The sequence below is a fragment of the Apis dorsata genome, unplaced genomic scaffold (genome assembly GCF_000469605.1).
Source record: "Apis dorsata unplaced genomic scaffold, Apis dorsata 1.3 scaffold_83, whole genome shotgun sequence".
Taxonomy (NCBI): domain Eukaryota; kingdom Metazoa; phylum Arthropoda; class Insecta; order Hymenoptera; family Apidae; genus Apis; species Apis dorsata.
In genome coordinates, this window is record NW_006263381.1 from 923287 (window position 1) to 941737 (window position 18451).

At 34.6% G+C, this 18451-nt stretch overlaps 1 protein-coding gene and 1 long non-coding RNA gene across 12 annotated transcripts in view; one reads left to right on the forward strand and one right to left on the reverse strand.

The window, feature by feature from the left end:
* The window catches only part of LOC102676951 (protein couch potato-like), a 170501-nt gene extending 152657 nt beyond the window's left edge, over window positions 1-17844 (forward strand). For 8 of the 11 annotated variants that reach the window (XM_006611126.2, XM_006611124.2, XM_006611125.1 and 5 more), the window contains 2 exons: window positions 10243-10447; window positions 17732-17844. In XM_006611126.2, the coding sequence (XP_006611189.1) occupies window positions 10243-10447; window positions 17732-17764 (238 nt within the window). In that variant the 3' untranslated portion in view covers window positions 17765-17844. The remainder of the gene's footprint in view (window positions 1-10242; window positions 10448-17731) is intronic. The other 3 variants (XM_006611130.2, XM_006611129.2, XM_006611127.1) reach the window with 2 other exon arrangements.
* Window positions 8124-9508, reverse strand: LOC102676408. Its single transcript, XR_421081.2, has 2 exons — window positions 8735-9508; window positions 8124-8376 (listed from the first exon to the last, which is right to left on the reverse strand). It is a non-coding gene; the product is annotated as an uncharacterized LOC102676408 (long non-coding RNA).
* Window positions 17845-18451: the final 607 nt, after the last annotated feature.

The window sequence follows — 18451 nt, forward strand, 5'->3', positions numbered from 1 at the left end:
TCTTTAGACTGGGGCAAAGTATGGCGCAAAGGGTTAATTTGATAATAAATGCAGTCACAGCGTGTTATTATTACGAATCGAAATTTTTAATTCGAATTTGCAGATCGATTACAAATCTTTGGTTAGATTGTGAAGTCTAAACTGAGGAAAATAATTATAAAGGATTAATTTTATAAAAATATATAAATTGTAATAAAATTCGAAATTTTGAATTCGAATTTACAGATCATTTACAAATCTTTGTTTAGACTGGGAAGTTTAAACTGAGGAAGATAATTATAAAGGATTAATTTTATAAAAATATATAAATTGTTATAAAACTCGAAATTTTGAATTCGAATTTACAAATGTTGATCAATTATAAATTGAGGAAGATAATTATAAAGGGTTAATTTTGTAAAAATATATAAATTGTTGTTATAAAATTATAAATTATAAATCAATTATAAATTGAGGAAGATAATTATAAAGGATTAATTTTATAGAAATATATAAATTATTGTTATAAAACTCGAAATTTTAAATTCAAATTTACAGACATTGATCAATTATAAATTGAGGAAGATAATTATAAAGGGTTAATTTTATAAAAATATATAAATTGTTGTTATAAAATTCGAAATTTTGAATTCGAATTTACAGACGATTACAAGCCTACGAAGTTTAAACTGAGAAAAATAATTACAATATAAAGGAGTTGATTTGATAAATATAGTTATACGAAAATTTAAATTCGAATTTACAGACTTTGATCGACTACAAGCCTTTGCACTTGCTTTCTTTCTTATAATTCTAAACTGAGAAGGATAATTATAATTAAAAAAAGATTAATTTTATAAATATATAAAGTTAGTTGATCGTATGTTATGCCAAAATTCGAAATTTGTTGATATAATTGAAAACAATTTGGAATTAGATATTGTTAGATATTTTATATTGGAGGAAATTCTTTCGATTTAATAATTTGAGGTTAGGTTATAATATATTTCGAATAGATTATATAGAATATATTAATGAATTTTGTAAGAATATTGTTACACGGAAAGAAATTTGTTATTAATGTATAGTCTAATTCCAAATTGTTTCTGATTAGTTTGTGTAACCAATACTTTTCGACAAACTAGATGGAGTATCAACTGATTTCGAATTTTAATAATAACATATATGCTGTTTATTATTAAATTTTATACTTTCACTGTAACAATCTCATCAAACCTGCCTAATTAATTTTCTACGGTATGGTTTACACATTTTTTGGTATCTTTCCAACGAGTAACGTAAAATCGACGCTTGCAAAAATAACAAAAGACTCGAAGGACTCGAAATAATAGATTGAACCGTATAAAATTTTTAAAGTGCTAAAGTAATAAAGTAACACGTGTACAGAAATTGCGAATGATCGAAAACGATGGATTGAAATTTAGAAAATAGTAAATCGTAGAATATTATATATCTTTTATAAATTTCTAGGGCCAAAAACAAAGAAACTAGTTTATACAAGGAAGCGAAACAATTATTTTCGAGAAATGGCGGTTAATTTAAAATTTTCATAATTTTCCATATCGACTTGTCGCTGTAAGAAATTTAAATGAGAATTCTAATAGCTCTTTCGGCTCTTCAGCTTCAACTCGGAAATAATTAAACTTACTACTAAAGAAGACGATCGATTTTTTTCTTTTTTTAAATTATACGCCTCGTCAAAGGGAACAACACTTGATATTCAAATTCTTGAAATATATATATATATATATATATATAATTCCACTTTTATCTTATTTTTCAAAGGAACAAATCCATCTTTCCACATATATAAATTCTTACTTCGATTCTATATTAAAATCAAAAATTTTAAATTCAATTGTCCTTGATAAATTAGCTCGGAACTTGAATGAGTCGTCCGAAGTTTATACATGGCCCTTCGTTTGACGAAGAAGAAGAAGAAGAAGAACTCGCGGCGAAAGCCGGCCGCTCGAATTTGTCCACCGGAACAAATTTCTCGTCTGAAAATGAAATTGGAAACGGCGGTTTGCTAAAATTGACTCGGTTACCGAGTTATGCTAATTGACGCGTGCGCGCGACTTTTGCCATCGCATACGTTACACCTCGTAAATTATACTTTAGCAGTTGGATCCAAATGATTAAATAATCCGTTCTCGTTCTACTTGAAATATACGATTATTATTATTATTATTATTATATTAAATTGGAAAATTTTCAATCAAATCACACGATTCGAGTTAATTTGGAAAATACGAATTAAAATGGGGTGGAAATTTATTTGAGGAGAGCGTAGTTTATGGAGAAGCTTCCATTTACGAATCGACTTGATTGAATTGTAAAAATTCGAAAGAAGGATGTGGATTAAGACGGTGTGGAATAATAAATGTTTGGAGAAAGCGTGGTTTGCGGGGAAGCTTCGGTTTAATTCGATCAAATTAGAAGGATAAAAACTCGTGTTAATTATTGTGGAAAAATATGAATTGAAATGGAATCGTGGAATTTTTACAATTCGATTGAATTATAAAATAAATATTCGATAATTATTTTAAGAAACACGAATCACGAGTATTGAAAACAATAATTTATTAAAAGCTTCAAAAATTATTCAAAAATAACCTACGAATTTATAATTGTTCGATTTTTGTTTTAAACGATCTATAAACAATTATAAAAATGAAATCAATCAAGAAAATTACACGGATCTATCTAAAAAAAAAAGAAAAAAAACAAATTAAATAACAAGAATTCAACATCAGAGTGTTTATCCAGCCTCGATCGCTATCCAATGGTCTCTCTATCGTGCATAATCTCGAAAGCGTGCGACGAGATTTATTAGACCGAGCCAAATCAGTCAAACAACCGTGGCACGCCTCGTTGATTTTCAAAGTCTTTCTCTTCAAAATAGAAGCTCCATAAACGACACCGCTTGCCCAACCATTTTAATTCCTATTTTTTTTCCATCTCAGCCTCGCGAGTACGAATCCCCCCTCCCCCCCTCTCCATCCTTGTCGCAAAAAAATTTTCGCAAATTTTTGCCACGATAAATTCGAAATCTTTCATTTTATCACGCAATGAAAATGAATTTCGAGAATCGAGGTAAAAATTAATATGGTTTTTTTATTTTACGCGGGTGAGATTTGAATTTTCGGCGGGAATTTTCGTTCGATCCACGTGACAATACTCTTGAAAAGAGTATCGTTTCTGGATATCATGGCTGAATTATATTTTTGCCACGATAAATTCGAAATCTTCCATTTTATCACGCAATGAAACTGAATTTCGAGAATTGAGATAAAAATTAACATCGTTTTTTTATTTTACGCGGGTCTGAGATTTGAATTTTCGGCGGGAATTTTCGTTCGATCCACGTGACAATACTCTTGAAAAGAGTATCGTTTCTGGATATCATGGCTGAATTATATTTTTGCCACGATAAATTCGAAATCTTCCATTTTATCACGCAATGAAAATGAATTTCGAGAATCGAGGTAAAAATTAATATGGTTTTTTTATTTTACGCGGGTGAGATTTGAATTTTCGGCGGGAATTTTCGTTCGATCCACGTGACAATACTCTTGAAAAGAGTATCCTCTCTTAATATCGTGGCTGTATTAGTAAATTATATTTTCGCCACGATAAATTCGAAATCTTCCATTTTATCACGCAATGAAAATGAATTTCTAGAATTGAGATAAAAATTAACATCGTTTTTTTATTTTACGCGGGTCTGAGATTTGAATTTTCGGCGGGAATTTTCGTTCGATCCATGTGACAATACTCTTAAAAAGAGTGGCTGTATTAGTAAATTATATTTTCGCCACGATAAATTCGAAATCTTCCATTTTATCACGCAATGAAAATGAATTTCTAGAATTGAGATAAAAATTAACATCGTTTTTTTATTTTACGCGGGTCTGAGATTTGAATTTTCGGCGGGAATTTTCGTTCGATCCACGTGACAATACTCTTGAAAAGAGTATCCTCTCTGAATATCGTGGCTGTATTAGTAAATTATATTTTCGCCACGATAAATTCGAAATCTTCCATTTTATCACGCAATGAAAATGAATTTCAAGAATTGAGATAAAAATTAACATCGTTTTTTTATTTTACGCGGGTCTGAGATTTGAATTTTCGGCGGGAATTTTCGTTCGATCCACGTGAAAAGTGAAAGACAATACTCTTGAAAAGAGTATCGTCTCTGGCCGGATATCATGGCCGCGTTAGTGAATTATATTTTCGTGTGCTCCGCCATGCAGAACCTTCCCACGATTCGAAGCACTCGTTGCAGCCGAGACATTCTTTCGACGTTATTCGTTGAACTCGTTAACTGTTACAATATTCATTTGAGAATTATCGAATTATTCGGAAATGGAATAACGTATATAATTATTATCTTAAAAATATAACATTTCTTGCAAGTAATTATAATAATATTTTATTAGAAATATATTACACGCGGAATTACGTAAAAATTTCAAAGATAAAGAAAAATTGGCAATTAAATATATGTGTATGAAATTTTTCGATGTGAAAATCTATGAGATATTGATAATACATACATATACCTGATATCTTAATACACCCATATACGGTGCATGCAGGCTGTTTTCAAGCCTGCTTACGCTTTTAATCGTTCGTGACAAATTGTAAGAGGATATTAGATATCTTCGATGGAGTAATTCTCGAAGGATTAGACACTTGCTCTTAATTCCTAATTTAAAAAACGCGCGCTTTGGATCCAATACATAAATTCTCAAGTCTCCTTCAAATGTCGAAACTTTGTATTGCGCACTCTCCTTTTCGACTTGTAAAAAGAAAAAATAACAATTTGAACTTTAATCAAATAACGAAAGAGAATCGATCAAGCGAGTTTTAATTCCACGACTTTTTTAATCATCGAAAACGCGACTCTTTCAACAGTCTTTCGAAATCAGCGTGTTCCAATCGCGTGAAACGTAGCCGATACAACAAGAAGGAGAGCAGAACAACAAGAGTATAGAGCAAGTGTCCGTGGGACTTTTCATCCTGATGAAAACGTATCGGGCGTACGTTCGAAAAATCGCCAAAAATCGTCAGACAGAATGGCAGACAGAATGCAGAATACACACCATTCAATCGACTCGGTTCAATTACGAACGCGAACTCGCGCATGCGTACGTAACGATATTTTCTCTATACTCAGCAAAAACACTTCTATCTTCCATTCAACCGATCTTGAAAATTATCAGCCTTATATCTCCAACAATTAATTAATTAAACACCTTTATTATGGAAATTATATTATAAATTATATACGTGTTAACACGCGTTGTTTCGTTCATTTTCAATTTTGATTCGATTCGATTCGATAGAATATTTCTCTCAACGATAATACATTAACCCTTTGCGCTCCAACGGTGATTCTTAGTCATCACCACTGGGATTGATCTGCCAACTTGAACGACGACAATATTTATTTATATTGATTTTTTTAGAATATTTATTAGAATATCTTCATAAATAGGTTCTTAAGCTCTTTACGTATAATCTTAGATTTATTATTATTTATTTATCTTAATCTTTTGCACTCCATGCCTGTTTCGCTCGGTCGAATTAGCAACTCCAGACTCAGTTTTTGGTGCATTCGGTGCGTTGGCCTCATAAGATTACCATAAAATAATTACTCATAAGATAAAATTACCTAAGATTATACGTAAAGAGCTTAGGAATCTACGAAGCGATATTATAAAACATAAATAAATATTGTCACCCTTCAAGTTGCCATAAAAATTCCAGTGGTGAGAGTCACCATTGGAGAGCAAAGGGTTAATAATTAAAATATTATTAAAATATTAATAATTAAAATTCTTCGAAACAATCGAATACTCTCATTGATCGAGTATTCAAACATTCAAAACTTGTTGTTTTCTTCCTCCTTTGATGCAGTATTATAATTTATATAATACTTAATATTAACTCTTTGCATTCCAGGCCTGTTTCGCTCGGTCGAACCAGCAATTTCAGACTCAGGTATTCGGTGGCCTCATAAGATTATACATAAGATAATTACTCATAAAATAAGATTACACCTCATAAGATTATACGTAAAGAGCTTAGGAACCTATTTACGAAGCGATATTTTAAAAGAATCAAACATAAATAAATATTGTCGCCGTTCAAGTTGCTGCAACAATCCTCTGGTGACCGAGAGAGCAAAGGGTTAAATTAGACGTGATCGAGTCGACATCTTCGGTATTAGTCCGAGTTTGACTGGCAATAGATACATAAAATATTAAAATATAAAAGTTTTGTGCGTTAATTTGTGTGTGAAATCATATATTAGCTGTAGAAGAAATTTTAAACGCGCGGGTCCGAGTCTGGAGTTGCTGGTTCGAGCGAAACAGGCGTGGAGCAAAGCAAAGGATTGATATGACTTTCACTCTCGATGAAAAAATCACTCTCGAGTAGATTATTCGTCAATTTATCTTCTTATAAAATATAAAACTGGATATAATCAGTTTTCGAAAATCATTTTTCGAAGATTTTTGGGAGAAAAAGAAAAAGAAAATTGTGAGAATGAAAATCGAATAAGAATCGAAGACGAGGATCGATCGAGGAAGAGGAAAGAAAAATGGACGGTCGAGACGGTTCTCACAACGGCTTCTATTGGCTCGCAGGTTATTTCGGCGCCGATGCAAAAGGGGAAATCGATAGCGGACACGTTGCGTCAGATACGGACGACTGACGTCATATCCAGTTCATTCATCGCGAGATAGAGAGAAGAAGCGTTGGCCCGCAGCTTCGCTTGCACGGTGAATGGCGAGTTCATTTCTGGGGTGGCTCGACCCCGTTTACCCTTTGCAATTCTTATTTCAAACGAACGTCGATATCTCGCACGTCAATCGCCTTTTATCCCTTTTCTTCCCAAGCCTTTTTTCCCCCCTCCGTTTACTTCCACGCTATTTTTAAGATATGCTCGATTCTCGTTTGATTCTTAGAGATATTCGCCATTTCGCCAAACAGCGGTGAATAGAAGGCATAGCTATTTTTAAACGAATTCAATTGAATATTTTTCGTTTTAGATATTAGAGAGCAGTGTATTATATTTTTCATCAGTGTTTTATTTTTAGTAGTGTGTTTGCAAAAAATTGGAAAATTTCAAAATTTGGAAGACATGAATAAGATGTATAAAGTTTTTTTCAAGAATAATTTTAACAAGTTTCAGATGTTGTGACTTTTGAAAGAAATTGTGATTCTATGTATATATATATATATATATATATAGTATATTCAAAGTAAATTTTCAGAAAAAAATATTTGATACATCTTTTCATTTGAATATTCGCGCGAATGATTTCAAATATTTCTATCTTGACCCACACAATTTGTGTTTGACATTTATTCGTTCCGTAATTCAACTATATTGTTGTGGACAAAATGTAAATTAAGCTCATTTCGAGCATTTCCACGCAAAGAGACATACAAAATTTACATAATTATTTTATCAGAAATACCACTCGATTATCTGTCTCTGGTAGAAAATATAAATTAAAACGTATATATCAACGTATATCCATGCGGAATTAAAGGACGAATAAAATGAATAGAAAATATTACGGTTAACCGGGTCGAAATTAAATTTTTACATGTATATTCGGACCATAGTGCAATGAACTGGAAATGACAAATCTAGCATACCCGGTCTGGAAACAATTACGCGGCTACGAATTTAAGAGAACGATATAGGTCACCGCCGAATCAACCGCATTTCCTCTCTCTCTATACGGTGCACACGCTCTAACGCGTCCTTAACCCTCTATAACTAGATTTTGGCTCGTTTACCAAGAGGAAAATGTAATTTGTTCACAATTTTTCAACTTTAATTACAAAATCTATGGATCCAATTATGGATAAATGTTATTTCACGTTGAAATGACAATTTCGTATTAATAAAATATAACATGTTATAAAAATAAAACAAAACTCAACGAAAAAAAAATTAAATATGTAAATAAGTAATTTAATTTAAATGTACGATATTATAGAGGGTTAATATTCGGTTAAAATTCTCTAAATACAAGGTGTCTCAATACGAGTGTTATAATTGACACGTTCGATGTAAGTAAGATTTCCTTTTTTAGGAGGAAATCGTTTACGAAAATTGGTGAAATAATACGCTTTTTAATTTGTCCCCACATGTTTTGAGACACCTTTTATATCGAAGAAACAATCAAAAGAGCTTATCACGTATTACAAAATATTGGATTTACCAAGTGCTTCTTTTGAAATCGAATAACAGCACTGCCTTCAAGAAATGTATATCACTGACATCCGCTGATTCATTTTTTGCCACCAGTTGTAGTTCGTAGTCGTAAGACGCACCTGTGCTAGTACCTGTAATTATCAGTATTGAAATATTTAGTGGCATTGACTAACACTCTGATATACACGCATAAAACACAGTAAATGCATCGCGAGAACAGCGAACGAGCATCAATGAAAAACATATAACTGTTATAAAAGATTAAAGTTTTAAACAATTTCACATATATGAATATTTTAATATTTACTTATTCCATATACAAGTTTGAATACAAATCTTAGTGATAAACGGATTTCTATTCTATTAAATTTAACAAAATCAAGAGATTGAAACGAAATCATTTTACATTTATATAAGTATAATATATTCAATATTTATATAAAGTATAATTATTTATATAAATATATAATTATTTTCTACGTTACTTACTTTGAACTTTTTGTTATTTTACTGCGTCATCAAGGATTGATACCATAACCTCTAACATTTACATTTGCACTAGTTTACTGTTTCGCGTAAAAATAATGTTCAATATAAATATAAATATTTTAACACGAATATTGCTATTTACACGAGAATTTTGATATTTTAATCAAAATTTATCTTTAAATTATTATCTATTTTCACACGATTCAAAATATACGTATATAGATAAATATTTCTACGCAAATAAGAATCACCATAAACTAAGCAGATGGCGTGTCCATCGCGAATATCGTTAAGAAGTATATGTAATCGTATATGTGAAATCAAAGTCGGAAATAATCGTAAATCACAAGATAATTTGTGATAAATTTCTTTCGATTAAAGGTGAAAAAAAAAAGAAAGCAGTGAAAGTATTTATTAATTACAATAAAAACTATACTATAATTGGAAAAAACGAAATTCGCAGTGGTTACGCGGTACCTGGCAGAGACGCGGTAAATCAAGCGTAATCGATATCGATACTTCCTCTAATGGCGTCGTAACTATCGATCGACCGGGATATAAATTTCTCGATAATCGGTCTTCGTACACGCCAAACGAATTTAAATCCTGCTGAGAACGATGCAATATGACGAATCAATACGCTCGTTCCGGTAATGTTCAAGTTGAATTTATAAATCATCGAAAGAAAGTTTTTTTTCATTTTATCCTTACTGTTCTTTAACAAAATGTTCGATAAATTTTTATTCTTTTTTATTGCGCGAAATAAGAGCAAATATAAAATCACACGTTTAGAATAAAATTTAATATGCGAAATTAAATTTATTATTACAATTTGATTTATTGGAAATCAGATTTTGATATTTTTCATTATTTTGTTAAAAAAATGTTAGATATTTTTAACTTAAGGGAAGCGGTATTTGTATATCTATCCAATTGAACGATAGATCGTAAAATGGTAAGGAAATTTATTAGTTTCTTTTATCGTGAAAAAGTGGCATATTTTAGTTTCCTCCATATTTTATGTACACCTTGTTATGCACACACCAAAAGGCAAAACAGTAAATTAATTGAGCGCAACACTGGCTATATCATAAAGTAAGCACAACTCTTCCCTGTATATATTCTCATTAATCGTGCTTGTATAACCCTCGTGTAACAATCTCTAACAAACAGTATCACCTTTCTAACGACCAACAAAAATTTTCTACCTAACAGTATCGCCTTTCTAAAAAAAAAATAAACAAAAAAAAAAAAAAAGAAAATGCTCCTTAAGAAACAATGTCACGATGCCTCGTCTCGCTGTTCAATCAGCGTCACCGAATTCTCGCCAATCATCAGTACACAATCAACCAACGACCAAACGCATACCAAACGCACACGCATACGAATACACACGCATACACATACATATATATACATACACACAGATACCCTTCTCTTTTGACCAGAGTACCGTCTGTCATAACTAACTAGAGCACGTATTGTACGCTTCTCTTATTTATGCACAGTTTTCCTGGTTTCTCCCGGCTTCGTATGCACACGAAGGGAGGGTCGCCAGTGGCCTTTGTCGAATACCAAGACGTTCGCTACGCGGCCCAGGCGATGGCCACTCTCCAAGGATCCTTTCTCCTCTCCTCCGACCGGGGAGCAATACGAATCGAATATGCAAAGTCAAAAATGGCCGAGGTGGGCTTTACAAATCTCTGGATCGAAGTAGGTTTCATTTTATGCTACGCTAGCCGCATACAAGACACCGTGTCAACGCAATCCCGACGAAAACGCAGCATCCCTGTGCGACACATTTACCCCCGATATATATATGTATATATAATCTTGTCTCGATTCTCATATCTCGTCTCATATCATCGACGATCGTTCCTTCGCGTGATCACAATGCATACCTGTACCTATTTCTTTCTTCTCCCTACGACTTTTCTCCTTGTTTTTTTTTCTTTTCTTTCTTCGACTCTCTCTCGATTCTCTCTCGATCCTCTCTCGATCTTCGCTCGATCCTCTCTCGATCTTCGCTCGATCCTCTCTCGATCCTCGCTCGATCCTCTCTCGATCCTCGCTCGATCCTCTCTCGATCCTTGCTCGATCCTCGCTCGATCCTTGCTCGATCCTCGCTCGATCCTTTCTCGATCCTCGCTCGATCCTCTCTCGATCCTCTCTCGATACTCTCTCGATCCTCGCTCGATCCTCGCTCGATCCTCGCTCGATCCTCGCTCGATCATCTCTCGATCCTCGCTCGATCCTCGCTCGATCCTCGCTCGATCCTCGCTCGATCATCTCTCGATCCTCGCTCGATCCTCTCTCGATCCTCGCTCGATCCTCGCTCGATCCTCTCTCGATCCTCGCTCGATCCTCTCTCGATCTTTTCTCGATCCTCTCTCGATCGGGAAAACATCGAAAGATGGCGTTATTGGCCATCGATGTTCTCTCGGACGTCGACTCGATCATCGCTCGATCATCTCTCTTCCCTTTATTTTTTTTTTCTTTTTTTTATTGCCTTGTTCCTTCGTAGCACGAGTTCTTTCTTTCTTTCTTTCTTTCTTTTTTTCTTCTTCTCTCCCTTCCATCAAAAAAAAAAAGAAAAACACTCCAACTCGAGACTCGCACGAAGCACAGATCTGCGTTTTCGTCGTTGGACATCGCAGTATATATATCGTGGGGAGTTGGATGATATGCCTCTGGAAGGAAACGAGGATTTTTTTACGTCGCCACTTTTGCTCACCCACTCCCTTTAAGAATATCCCATTGAGACAACACAGGCTTTGTCACTTTTTCTTTTTTTCTTTTTCCCTCCCATTCTCCTCTCCTGTCATTGGGTGGCCCTGATGATCATGCTGCAAATCGGAGGGGGGATGATGCTTGTTCGAGCGAATCAACGCTCTACGAAGTAAATTTTCTGTTCGTAGATTTTTTGCTCTTCTGAAAGAAAAGAGAGAGAGAGAGAGATAAAGCGATACTCTTAGAAATGGATTTTAACAGAGATTCTTATATATCTCTTACGTTTAATTGGAACAATGTACAGCGATATATTCATTGTATAACATTTCTTTCCCACCATTTATTCGCACAAATTTTAAAACACTTTTTTCCCTTCGATTCTCTCCTTCCCCCTCTATATTTATTTACTCTTTTGTTAAATTGTAATAGTTGAAATCCAGAGATATGATAATCCAGCAAATATAGAGAGAAGCTCGATTATTATTTTTTTTTAAACAACTGAGACAAAAATTTCCTCTCTCCCTTCGACTATTGACATTTCTTTTTTTTCCCTCAAAAACGTATTCAAGATCATTTCAGGATCAATCCTTCACCATTTAATGGCATTTAACAGCACGTAATTACATTTGTAAATATTTCTCCACTTCAATATATATATATATATTTATGTACCTCTCAGGGGCATTTTAGCACAGCTCCCTACTCTACCATTACAGTGGTCTCAGCCAAGTAAGCTCTCAGCAGCCGATTAAAGGCCCGCTGTTCGATCTCGTCACTTTTCCCTCCTGGATCCACGAGGCCATCGATCCTCGATCGACGGCTCTCCCCGAGCTGAGTCCACTAGTAATCGCCAATTATCTTCTGCTAATCTGCCTGATGAATTGTGTATCGTTTCTTCCTCCTTCTCGCCTCTCCTTTTTCTTTCTTCTTTTATTATTCTACTTTCCATTTCTCATTTTCGCGATTAGGTTGTTGTTTGTCGTTCTCCATGGTGAATTCGTAAGTTTCCTTTTTTTCACTCGAGTTGAGATTTCGAGCGACGAAGGATGATCTTTTTACACGATTCGATTAGTAAAAGTAGTTTCGAGGAAAGTTTTGAAATGAAATTTTATTTGGAAGGAATACGTTTGTTGCGAGCTGGTACAAAGGAAAATCTGTGTTTCATTGTTCGTAATAGCGTTGAGAATTGCTCTTACTTGAGAATAATAATTTGGCTCGATTTTAGAGTAATCGAAACAAATAGAGAAACGGTGTGGAACAAAAAGAACAGGGTGGGTGTTTGTTAAGTGAATTGAAGTTTGGGTTAAAATGAATCTACAGACAGAAATAGAACGAGATATCTCGGTTACATTACATTGCTCTTCTATTCCTGTTTTGTTTCGTCTAATGCAAACTTCAATTGCTCAATTGCTGTGTAACTTGATAAAATAAACGGTATTTTTCCACGTCTATCTTTTTCAACGTTTATTTCCTTCTCTAAAATCGGTGACGGGTTGAAAAATTTAATTCGAGTTGAAGTCGCTTCGATAAATTAATTTAATGATTCTCGAATAATAATTATTGGGAATAATTGTAAAACGAAAATTTATCGATTGTAATGGCTACGAATAACACATTATTTTTGGGTAAATTCCTTCGAGTGAACTTTATTCGAAATTTTTAACTAGTTTTACTTTTTCACTACTCCAATAGTACTCTCGCATAGAATACGTGAACACGCCACACCCTGTGAAAATTGAAATGTATGCAATCGATCGATAACATTGGTAAAATTTGAGAAAAAGGAAGACGATATAACTTTTAAAGTTATTGTTCGAGTCCAAGGAAAAAATTCTAGTTACTCGTAAAAAAAAAATTATATCTTTCGCGAGTATAAAAATTTCATTGTTTTGTACATAATAATTTTTCATACAATCGTATAAAAAGATCGGAAATATCATCCCTCCTGCCATTTTCCTTGCATCATTGCCTTGTATTCTCGTTCAAATTTTGCTCGATTTTCTTCTTCTTCTTCTTTTTTTCACCGCGTTTTCAATGCTTGGTGTGCACAGTTTTTGCTCCGCCCTTGTCTGTTTTTTCTTTCCTCCTCCTCCTCTTTTTCTTTCTTGTATCTTGTTTTCCTGGATCTTTTGATATGCGACACCTTTGCACCGTATGCTGCCGCGCTTTTCGCTTCGAGATCTTGTTGCTAGGAGCGAGATTCTCCTAGGGGGAAGGTCGGATATCTACGTTAAAAATCGATCGATTAATTGCAGGATAATAAAGGATGAAAGTAGTTTCATCCTAGTTAAAAAAAGGCTTTTTCGAAAATTTTAATTTTAACTTTGAGATGGTAATTTTGAGAAATATTTTTTTTTCTAACACTTTTAAATCAGCAATGACGATGACGATGATGATTGAGAGAAAATTGTTAATAAATAAAAGTGAAAGAAAGAAAGAATATCTTTGCAGAGAATAAAAAATATTATTTCGAAACGAGTGGAGAGTGATACTCCTTCCATTCGTTTTGTAATCGATAATTAAAAATTATCAGAAAAAAAAGAAAAAAGAAAAGTTACGTTTGGGATTTTTATTTAAAATAAGTAAAGAAGAAATAAGTAAGAGGAATATCGAAGCTGCCATGCTTTATAACTGTGAAGCCAGATTTCTCGAGCTCGGGTAATCGGATTATAGAAGTGGAAAAATCGAGCTGCAAACGGAAATAAAGATCAGAAAGAATCGGGGGTAGCAAAGATTCTGGCAGTAAATCTAAAATAAAGGTAGCATGCATCGTCACAGACTTGTACAACGATGATGTTCTCGTGGCGTTACGTATCTCTTTCTTCATCCCTTTTCCTTTCCTCTCTCTTTCTCTCTCTCTTTCTGCGATCCCAATTTACAACGAAATTCATCGCAGAAAGATTCTTACGTTCTTTTCCTTTCCGCGAGTTGATATTTCTGAAATTAATAGAAGTATTAATTAAAAACCAATATCCCTTTTTTTTTAATTGCACGAATTTTTCCAAAAATTCTGAAAGAACAAAATTTGTTCCTTCAAAAATATTTCGCGAATATTAATCTTTTATAATATCGATATTTTAGTACATAAAAAAAAAAAAATAATAATTTCTTCTCAATTTCTATCGTTGAAATTTATTAAATTTATCAATCGTAAAATTAAACATCGCATAGAGAGAAAGAAAAAAACTTTCGTGTCCACCCCCTTTCAAAAACATCTTCCTCGAAAAACTCTCTTCCAAACAACGTAATGCTCGAGAACTGGAACAGCCTCGTTTCAAAAATATAGGTCGCGACACGCATCCATCGTTCTCGTGAAAATACGATTCGATCGAGCAAGACTTTCTCTCTCTCTCTCTCTCTTTCTCTCTCTCTTTCTCTGCGAGAAATAAAAAGAGAAAGAAAGAAGGAAAGAGAAACGGGTCAGAGATCGGCCGACCTTCCCCCCCCTCGTCTCGAAATTAGAAGGGATCGATAGTATTACGCTCGAGGACCGAGGTGATTAACATTTGAACGCATCGTCATTAATTCATCGCGCTTGAAACCGGGGGCGAAGTGGAGAAGCCGCCGAGATGGACGCGAAACGCCGCTGAAGGAATATCCGATGCGTTGGAAAATGCGCTTTTCCCCTCGCCTTACCTCGCGCTCTTCTTACCTATTTCCTTCTCTCTCTCTCTCTCTCTCTCTCTCTCTCTCTCTCTCTCTCTCTCTCTCTCTCTCTCTCTCTCTCTCTCTCTCTCTCTCTCTCTCTCTCTCTCTCTCTCTCTCTCTCTCTCTCTCTCTCTCTCTCTCTCTCTCTCTCTCTCTCTCTCTCTCTCTCTCTCTCTCTCTCTCTCTCTCTCTCTCTCTCTCTCTCTCTCTCTCTCTCTCTCTCTCTCTCTCTCTCTCTATCTATCTATCTATCTATCTATCTATCTATCTCTATCTCTATCTCTATCTCTATCTCTATCTCCCCTCCTTCGTATCTCGCGAATTTGAATTCAAACGACCGTCCTGTACCTCCTTCTTTCATTCCTTTCCCCTGCTATTCCAAGGATCCCCGAAAGCCAAACTTGTGAAAAAGGAAGAAAGAAAAAAAGTGAAGAGGGAGAGAGAGAGAAAGAGAGAGCTTTTCAGTGAGTGTTCCGGATGCAGTCACGGCCTAATGAGGTACGTAAATTACTGAATGGCGAGGCGTCTTCTCTGCTCCTCGTCGGTTCCAAGTGGGGAAGGGGGGGACGAAATGTAGGTTGTCTGTTGCTTTCGTTGCCACGGGAGAATGACGGATTCGTGGAAAACTTTATAGCGATATACCGCCCTATAAATCGTGTTGTACTGCCGTTTACGTACGTCGTTGTTGCTTATCGTATATACGAGTGAATTGGATAGGTTAGGTTAAGTTAGGTTAGGTTAGGTGTGGAACGTCCGATCCGTCGAATTTTGCTTGGATTATTTTCAGATCAATCTCCTCGGGGACGTGCCCTTTTTAAATTTAAATTCTAGAGATGTTTTTTAAATAATAATAATAATAGTAATAAGAAAGACAGTCAATTGCCAATTCAGAGTATTGAGCGTCATTCGTCGTGTATTCTCTTCGAGGAGGTTAAGGGAGCGAAGGATCCCCCAAAAATCGATGCGAGAAATTTTTTTATACGGATATTTTACAGAGGGAATTATTTGAATCCATATAAACGAATTATCCATGTGAATTGGTTTAAAGTAAATTTGTATACGCGGTATATCTCTCGCTGCAGATTATTTGTTTTTTGCGACTTGCAAACAAAATGGAAGACAGCGGAGGGACAGCAGAAACGTGGAAACGTATTTGCAGTGAAAATTCTTCGCATGTATGCGTCCGCTAATGTATATTTACCTGGTGTGTTATACTTATTCGCGTTTATTTTGGTTTTGAGGGATCCTTAAAAATATTGGAATTATTGTTCGTGTAATTAAATTGTACATACTTGGTGCTTGGGGGAAAAAAAGATCGGGAAGTCTAATTTAATTTTTTAAAAGAAGAAAAAAATTATTGCATCACGTTTAAATAAGTATTTCCGGATAAAATGAAATTGAAACTATCGAAAATAAACTGTTAATCAAAAGAATTGAATTGGATTCGGTTTTCAATTTTAGGTATATCGAATTTTCTTCTAATTTTAATTCGGGATCAATATCGCGTAATATATAAATATTATCAAGTAATTTTATTCATCAAATTTGTTTTCTTACATTTTTAATTTTTCTTCTTCTAAATTATTAGAATAATTAAATGTTATTAATAGATGCAAAATTTTTATCAAATTTTCACAAATTTTCAATTTTCAAAAATTTTTATCTTGAAGATTTGTAAAGAAAAGCGCTCGAGTTATTTAAAAACTCCCCTCCCTCGTTTATTCACATCGATTAATTTTAATTACAATATTGCAAACGAGTACGAGATTTTCACAACGAAATTTTCATTTTATTTCGAAAATTCACGATCTTTGTTTCCAAGGCACATACCCATTATCCATCCACGAAGGGAAGAAAAGGAATGTCGAGACAAAAGTGTATCGATTCGACAGTTTTCAAGTTTTTCCCTTTCGACCCTTTCGATTCGATAAACGTCTAACGATCGTTCGATTGCGAATCCGCATTTCGTATTTCGTTCATCCAATTTCCAATTTCAAATTTGAAATCGTCGACTACGATCTCGTCACCCTCTCCTACCATTTTTTTTTATTTTTCTTCTTTTCTTCTTCTTTCCTTTCTCTTTGTCTCTCTCTCTCTCTCTCTCTTTCTCGCTTTCCACGAACGATTTAAAAGGATAGGATTAAGCGGAACTTTATGTTCGTCGTGCTTGATATTTTTACTTCTGTATACTCTATCAGCTTGAACGTTGTTGGAACGTTATTTGAAAACGTTTCTTTTTCTTTCGGTTTCTCTCTTTAACCCTTAGGGCCCGAAAGCAAGGAATTAGTTTCGAATATTTAATAAATAAATTGTATTAATTATATTCGTATATCGACCTTGCTCCAGATTTTGCACCGTGTAGATTTTGGAATCCTAAGGGTTAAATTTTATACATATATATATATATGATTCGAGAGAAGAAAAAAAAGAAAATTGTACTCCCCGATTTTTTAAAAAAAGATCGATTAGAGGAAACGTACCGAAACTTTTATGCATCCTCGCGGAGGAATATACAAGGAGGGAAAAAATTGTAATCCTTATTAATTTGATCTTTTCTTCCTTCCTTTCCACTTGTTCCACTTTTTACATATTTTAATCGAATTCCAATGATGATTGCAGGGATCAAAGAGAGAAGAAAACGGGCAACCTTAAGATCGACATCAACGGCATGTAAGAACGAGGGAACGAGGGAACGACCGTGCGTGCTCACACCCCGGAATTCGGCAATACGAGGACGGATGTTGGAACCCGATTGTTTTCGCGATCTGTAAAAGAAAGAAAGAAAGAAAGAAAAAAGAAAGAAAGAAAGAAAGAAAGAAAGAAAGAAAAAAGAAAGAAAGAAAGAAAGAAAGCGTGGATAAATTGAAGGTCGGAGCGTGGAGCGCATCCGTGTTTCCAGAGCGAGAAATCGATTCTCGAGTCCACGCTCGAAAAGTCCACGCTTCTGCGAAGGAATCGAGGATCCAAGATGGCGGCGCGGCAAGTAACCGCGGGAAATTTGAAACGATTCGAGCGATCGGGGGTGGGATCACGAAGAAGGGGAAAGAAAGGAAAGAAAGCACGTAAGGAAAAAAAAACGAAGAGAAACTAAGCATTTCACGTATGCGAGAGAGAAAGAGAGAAAGAGAGAGAGAGAGAGAGAAACAGATACACAGGAAGAAAATAAGGATGTGATAGATCAGGAAAATTTAGAGAAAAACGGGACAAGTCGAGGTGTGTATGGTTGTTCAGCCTTGTCTCGCGAAAGCAGCACCACAATGTAGGGAGGAGTTTTAATCGAGAAGAGGGAATAGGAAAAAAGATGAAAATAGAAAAAAAATATAAAAAAAAAAGGAAAAA